Raw genomic sequence first — 6,568 nt, 5'->3', positions numbered from 1 at the left:
TTATTTTATTTATTTTTTTTACAAAAAAAATTGTAAAAAAAATTTGTAAAAAAAATAAATAAAATAAAAATAAATAAAAACAACAATAAAAAACAAGAAACAAAAAAATAAAAAATAAAGCAGAGAACTAAAATTAAAATAAATGCTCAATAAATTAATCAACTTTTCTCTCTCTCTCTCTCTTTCTCTCTCTCACTCACTCACTCTATTTCTCTTTTACATACATCGATAATTATTAAACATTCATGTACATTAGTGTACACTTATTGCTCATTTTAATATAATATTATTTGAATAAAGGCATTATGAAAGCAGTTTGATGAATAAAACGCTTTATATGTATGCGTTTATAAGTGAAAAAATCTGAACTGGAAATCTATAATTAAAAAAATCTGAAGTGATCGGTCTCCATGCGATGATCCCTTTTCAAGATTCGATCTTCAGATTATCAATCAATTTTATTTGGACTGGTGCAATAAAAAAATCGCGCTGGCACTACGTCGTAAAAGTATTGTTAGATTTTGCGGTTTTAGTTTTTAAGTAATTTTCAATCAAAAGTTTATCGATGTTAAAACTCGGGAAAATGTGATAACGAATTTATATCGTAGTGGCACGAATATATAATACGCTACCGCGTCACTTGATTTTCCAATTTTGTTTTCAATCCTGTTTGCATCTTATATGAGACATAACTATATATATGAGAACTATAAAAAATTGCAGTTGTAATGTAACTGTACTTCGAATTTTAAAAAGATATACTTTAGACGAATGAAAGCTATATTTGAATTGTTAATATAATAAGGTAGGAGAGTGAATTCTGTTACATTGACAAATATATATATTAAAAAAAAAAATTGCTTCGATTTTTAATCGTTTAACATAAGACGATGGAATTTTCTGACACGAATTTCTACTCGCGTCTGAGATAATATATTCATCGAACGTTCACTGCTTGTTGAATGTACATGTTGTCAAATGTATCTATGAAGATATCTTATCAAATATTTAATTAAATTTCAAAGCAGTATAATTTCAAAGATTTCATTGATATTCGATAGTTCTCAGACTTAGGACGAGTAAAGGGTGCGTTAAAGATAAAAACGATACATGCGATAAGCTATGCGCTTAACTCAAATGTAATAAATATTTTTGCGATAGTTCTGGGCGTTTAGGGGAAATAGTGTCGATTATCGCGAATTTGTGTTGCAACCTCGAGCATGCTATCAATCAACTCCCATGCTTCGTATGTTTGTTCAGGCAAGGATAGCAGCAATACAGAGAGGCGGAGCTTAGGATAGTGTCCTCTAGACAATTGCCTCTAGGCAATTTTGTCATAACGTATCTATCTCGTGTACGAACTCGCAGATTAAAAACAATAAACTACGCGGAAACCGTATATGGAGAGCAATCCTGGACAACTGGCCGAAGGGCAATTATGTTATATCTTTCTCGTCTCTCCGCAGTTTCCACACGAGTTATCCATTTTTTTTTTATCTGCACGAACTCTATACGAGACAGATACGTCCATCGTGACAAAATTTAGCTATAAATACGTGTATATATTATTATGCGTTATATTTATTTAGTAAGTAAAAATTCAATATTATTTGAACTATGATCATGGCACATGTATATATGTACAAAATCTCACATAAGATTATAAATTTTATGCTAAAAGTATTGTCACGGGAAAAATGTTATAAATTGCTTGTCAAAGAGCTCAGTAAAGAATTTCATTAATTGTCAAGAAATAAAGAGAACTTGATCTATTTACATTGATAAATAATTAAATATTAAGGTAATTACCGTAATTAGTCTTAATCTACATTTATTATTGTAACAGAATTATTTATGTACATTATTCATTTACGAATTCAAATAGCTGTTTATTCGCTTGGTTGTCACTTGTCTAAGTATCTCTTTAACAAATTAAATCAATATTATCTGTTGGTTCATTGAACCGAAAGCGTAGCGTTTCCGTGAACTCCGTGTATAATTAACGCGATTATTATATACGCATAAATACATCAAGGTCGGATAACTGCTAATAAATCGATTCTTTGTGCTCATTATCATTATTATATGTAATTAACGTCAATGTATTTATCACCGTTTACATCCCAACGGTTTCTGCTAACAGTTTTCTCTAATAATAGATATAACAAACGATTATTTGCGTTTAGACTTTTTACATTTCCACATCGCGATGTAAAAATGAACGTATCTCGTACTAAGATATACAATAGGGAAAGATGTCAAATCATGAAGTTTAAGATTTTTTTCGATTTTTACATTCATTACATTGTTACATCTATTGTACATATATTTGAAGAAATTATCATTCTATCATAATTATAATATAGTCAAAATGTAATATGATATAATTTATATAAAATAATTAAATATTTATATAATAATATAATATTCATACGTTTATTATTGATCAAAAATCTTCTCGATTTTTATTTGTGCAATATTTATTTGTTATAAGTCGCTTTGATATGTATAAAGATTCTGAATGCACTTGCTAAAACAAAGAATAATATACATGTCTCTTAATATATTTTATTCATTGTACGTGATAATTAATATGTCTTAATATGTCTTTTCATGCTTCCTAATTCCTTCTCATGCCTTCTTCGATATTCGTGCAACTTGGGGTGGCATTAATGTGTATATTTTAGTTTACCTGAATACTCAATCCTTCAATCCTTTTATCACTATGACGCGGCGACTACGCAGAGATGACTATATATTAGGTGTAGTAAAAAGAAATCCATTATTTTTCCATTCAATTTCATGCAAAAATAATGGATTTCTTTTTACTACATCTAATATACATCTAATATATCCCAATGAGAAATGACAATGGAATTGGCATCGATATTGATTCGTCGAATTATCAATGGAAATGTCAAACTGACATCGATTCCATTGTCCATTTCTTATTGGGATAATCGCTCACTATAAAATTCCGTACATTTGTTTTGAACTTGCAAAATACAGCTCTGTCTATATTTTGTTTATGCTCTGATTCTATGTTTATGCCAATATTGCTCAATATTGCTTTATTTCATTTCGTGTCTCGATATGTTTTTTTTTTGCGCTGTCCGAACGCTAAAACTACCCGCGCGCAAAATACATATATCATTATGTATGATATTTCCCGATGTTAATATATGTTAGCCGTATCGTTTGGAGACGCCTTTGTATAGCGAGAACATTTCAGGGGAGAAGAATCATTGTAGCGAAAGAGGTTAATAGCTTTCCAATTAATAATGAGATAAATACTGCTTTGTATTTGAGTTAAATTTCTGATAAAATATAATCAGTTTTTACTAATTAATTTACACATATATTGTTACACTGTCTCCGAAATTTCCACATACAGAGACTGCATCGTATATGTACATTAATTGGCATTAATGTGTATATCGATGTACATACACAGTTTACAATCCTGAATACTCGACTCCTCAACCCTTTCGTTACGACGCGCCGCGGCGACGATATATAGTCGTTCACAAAATTCCGTACATTTATACTGGATTTGCAAAACACAGCTCTGTTTATATTTTGTTCATGGTCAGCTATTACATCAATGTTATTGATACGTTTCAATATTGATTTCTCAATACGTTTTTTTTTTTGCGCTGCTCGAACGCTATTATATTGCCTGTGTGCAATGTGCCAAGTAGAACAAGTCCTTATGATATCAAAATAATGTCAAAATAATTCCATTAAAAGCCATTTTTCAATCATTTCCTTTTTATTTTAATGTCATTTTGACGTTATCGTGACTTATTGTTTTGCTTTCTGGCGTCGTCTGGTAGGCACTTACAAATAAACGATATGATCAATTTACGCGATACCTTTGTACACATTTGCTAAATATTGATTTACAATACAAATATTGGTTTATATTTGGATAATGATGTGTATCATGTACGTGTATAATATTTGCTAATTAACGTATGTTGGCCATATCGTTTGGAGATGTATGTAGCGTTCCAAGGGAAAAAAATCATTGTAAGGGAGTTTAACAAGTATCCAGCCTTTTCCAATTAGCCATGAGATAAACACTCTGCTTTGAGTTTGACTGCTAATAAAACACAATGAATCAGATTAATTACGTATTGTTACAATATCTCCGATATTTACAAATTACGGAGACTGCATCATATATATATATATTACTTAACTTGTTCCATGGCGTCTTATATCTATAACAGTCGAAATCAAACACAATAAAGAGAGATGTTTAGAACGTCATATTCAATTTTTAGTAAGAAAAATGTAATATTTGATATCTTTTTTATAGCATATATTTTTTTTTTTTTTAAAAAAAGCTTTTTTTAAAGTAATGTATTATCAATACATTAAATTTTTCAGCATAAAAGGGCAAAATAAAAGTATTCTCAAAAAAAACGCGGATATAAAAGTTTAAGTTTACTCGACATTTGCCATTTTTCGTTTGCCATTCCAATCTAGCTTTTATTTCAAATAACAGAATAGAAATAACAGAAGTCATAATAATATCATTAGAACATCTCATCGTATTCATTTTTAAGTATCAAATGATGTGATGACGACATTCTGTGATATCATTATGATTTAATTATGACTCTGTGTTCTATCTGGGATTCGGTCTTGCTTCACAGGCACCAGCACCGGTGTACCAGGCCCAACCCGCAGCAACAAAAGCTCCAGCGACAGGCAATATGCGAGGAGATTTGAAGTGGCCGCCGGCGTCCGTGAAGGCCCAATTCGAGGCGGAGAACCGTGCCAGGATAGAGCTCGCAAAGGGCCCTGCTTTTAGGCCTCGTCGAGTGCACAAGGACTATAGCGGTTTCTTCGCGCAACACGCCCTGAACAGCAGCTATCCGGGCTACCGAGCACCTCCTGGCACCCAGTACTTCACCCCGGCTTATCAACAGTAGCGAATATTTCGTTTCCGAGAGCAACGCATTCGAGCACGAGGCATCGTCCCGAGTTTCTCATCGATTGGGATGCTCAGGACGCTGTTTGCGGATCTTGCAAGATTCGCAAGAACCAGAGAAACGCATGAGAGCCGATTTCTTTATGAATAAAACAATCACGACTATAAAAAAAAATTCGATGCAGAATTTCATCTTTTTTTTGCAACATGATTTCTTCTTTCCTTCATTCATGCATATCTGCACACGAATTGTAGCTCTTTCAGAATGTGATTCAGTTAATTGAAGAGAAATTCCACATACGTTTCTCGGGTTTTTAGAGATTTTCGATCTGGATTTCTCGAGCTTCAACGAACCTGTATATACAGAGACTGAACGATTACCTTTCATCTTTGCAGGGTAGCGTAAATTAATAACAATTATCGAAAATCTGGCTCATTTACAGCATTCGGTTTATTATTCGAGCATCGTCGTTCGGAGTTCCCACACTTGTGAGCGTCGCATTCTTTTTTTTTTAATCTAAATTCTTAAGTATGTTTACATTTGTAATGAAACAATAGGATAAAGATACAATAGCTTATTTATTTATTTAAAAAATTATTTTATTTCTTCGCGCCAAAAATTGCTTTTTTTTCTCTAATCTAGAAATTCTTATTTGTACGAAGACATCCCCTGGTTTGGGAATTTCTGATCTAGGTGGACTCAATGTTGTGATAGAATTAACGCTGCGAACAGATTTTACAGGTTTACAAGACTAACGCTTGCCATACGAATCACAAGAATGGCGGATCACAAGCGATTGCTTAAGGGAGAATAATAATGTGGCAGCAGATTGTGCTTTTTACTGCGAAAAACCACGACGATTTGAGAAAGCATCGAACATCGATGAATACAGATAAAAATCTGCGAAATAATCGAGTCATAAAATCGGACTGGTTCGCTTTGGCGCTCACTTTAAGCGTCGTTTCATCCTTGTTGATTATTAAATATTAAACAAGGACAATTGATGTTCACAGGCTATAAGCGCCAAAGCGAAACGCAGCCTCGGAATACAAAATAATGTATTCGAGAAGAAAGTGATATTATCGAATCATTGTGAAATGTGACGCGTTAGATAATGCGACTTGGCGACGATCTGCCCGTTAACTAACTAACGAATAATTTTTAATAATGTAACATATCGATGTGAATAAATAAATATTACAATTTATGCTAGACAATATACCAGTAATTATTATTACAAACTACACTTAAAAATGTAACATGATGTATATATACATATTTAAATTTTATAATGAAATGTGAGATATAAGAGGTAGATAACAATCTTTATTTTTTTCGTTTGCTTTCCAGATAATACAAGACACATATCTAAATAACAATTTACAAAATTTTTTCTATACCACATTTCGTAAAAGAATGTGGCTCGAAAGTGCAATTCGAGTCGTCTAAATCATTTTCGTCAAAAAAGTGCGTGGTAATAAAACCTAAAATATTTGATTATTATTAAAAAATGTTTTTTTTACCGCTAATGTTGTCATGTGAAGTTACTATGCTAGCTTGATATATATATATACATATATGTGTGTATATATATGTGTGTGTGTGTGTGTATATATATATATATA

The 6,568-nt window shown here is 31.9% G+C and overlaps 1 protein-coding gene across 3 annotated transcripts in view; it reads left to right on the top strand.

Annotated features, from left to right (window-relative positions):
- LOC108687183 (ataxin-2 homolog) overlaps positions 1-6,162 on the top strand; it is a 24,248-nt gene extending 18,086 nt beyond the window's left edge. For all 3 annotated transcript variants that reach the window (XM_018192829.1, XM_018192830.1, XM_018192831.1), the window contains one exon: positions 4,665-6,162. In XM_018192829.1, the coding sequence (XP_018048318.1) occupies positions 4,665-4,943 (279 nt within the window). In that variant the 3' untranslated portion in view covers positions 4,944-6,162. The remainder of the gene's footprint in view (positions 1-4,664) is intronic.
- Positions 6,163-6,568: the final 406 nt, after the last annotated feature.

The sequence above is a fragment of the Atta colombica genome, unplaced genomic scaffold, assembly GCF_001594045.1.
Source record: "Atta colombica isolate Treedump-2 unplaced genomic scaffold, Acol1.0 scaffold200, whole genome shotgun sequence".
NCBI lineage: Eukaryota > Metazoa > Arthropoda > Insecta > Hymenoptera > Formicidae > Atta > Atta colombica.
This window is presented reverse-complemented; position numbering and strand designations above follow the sequence as displayed.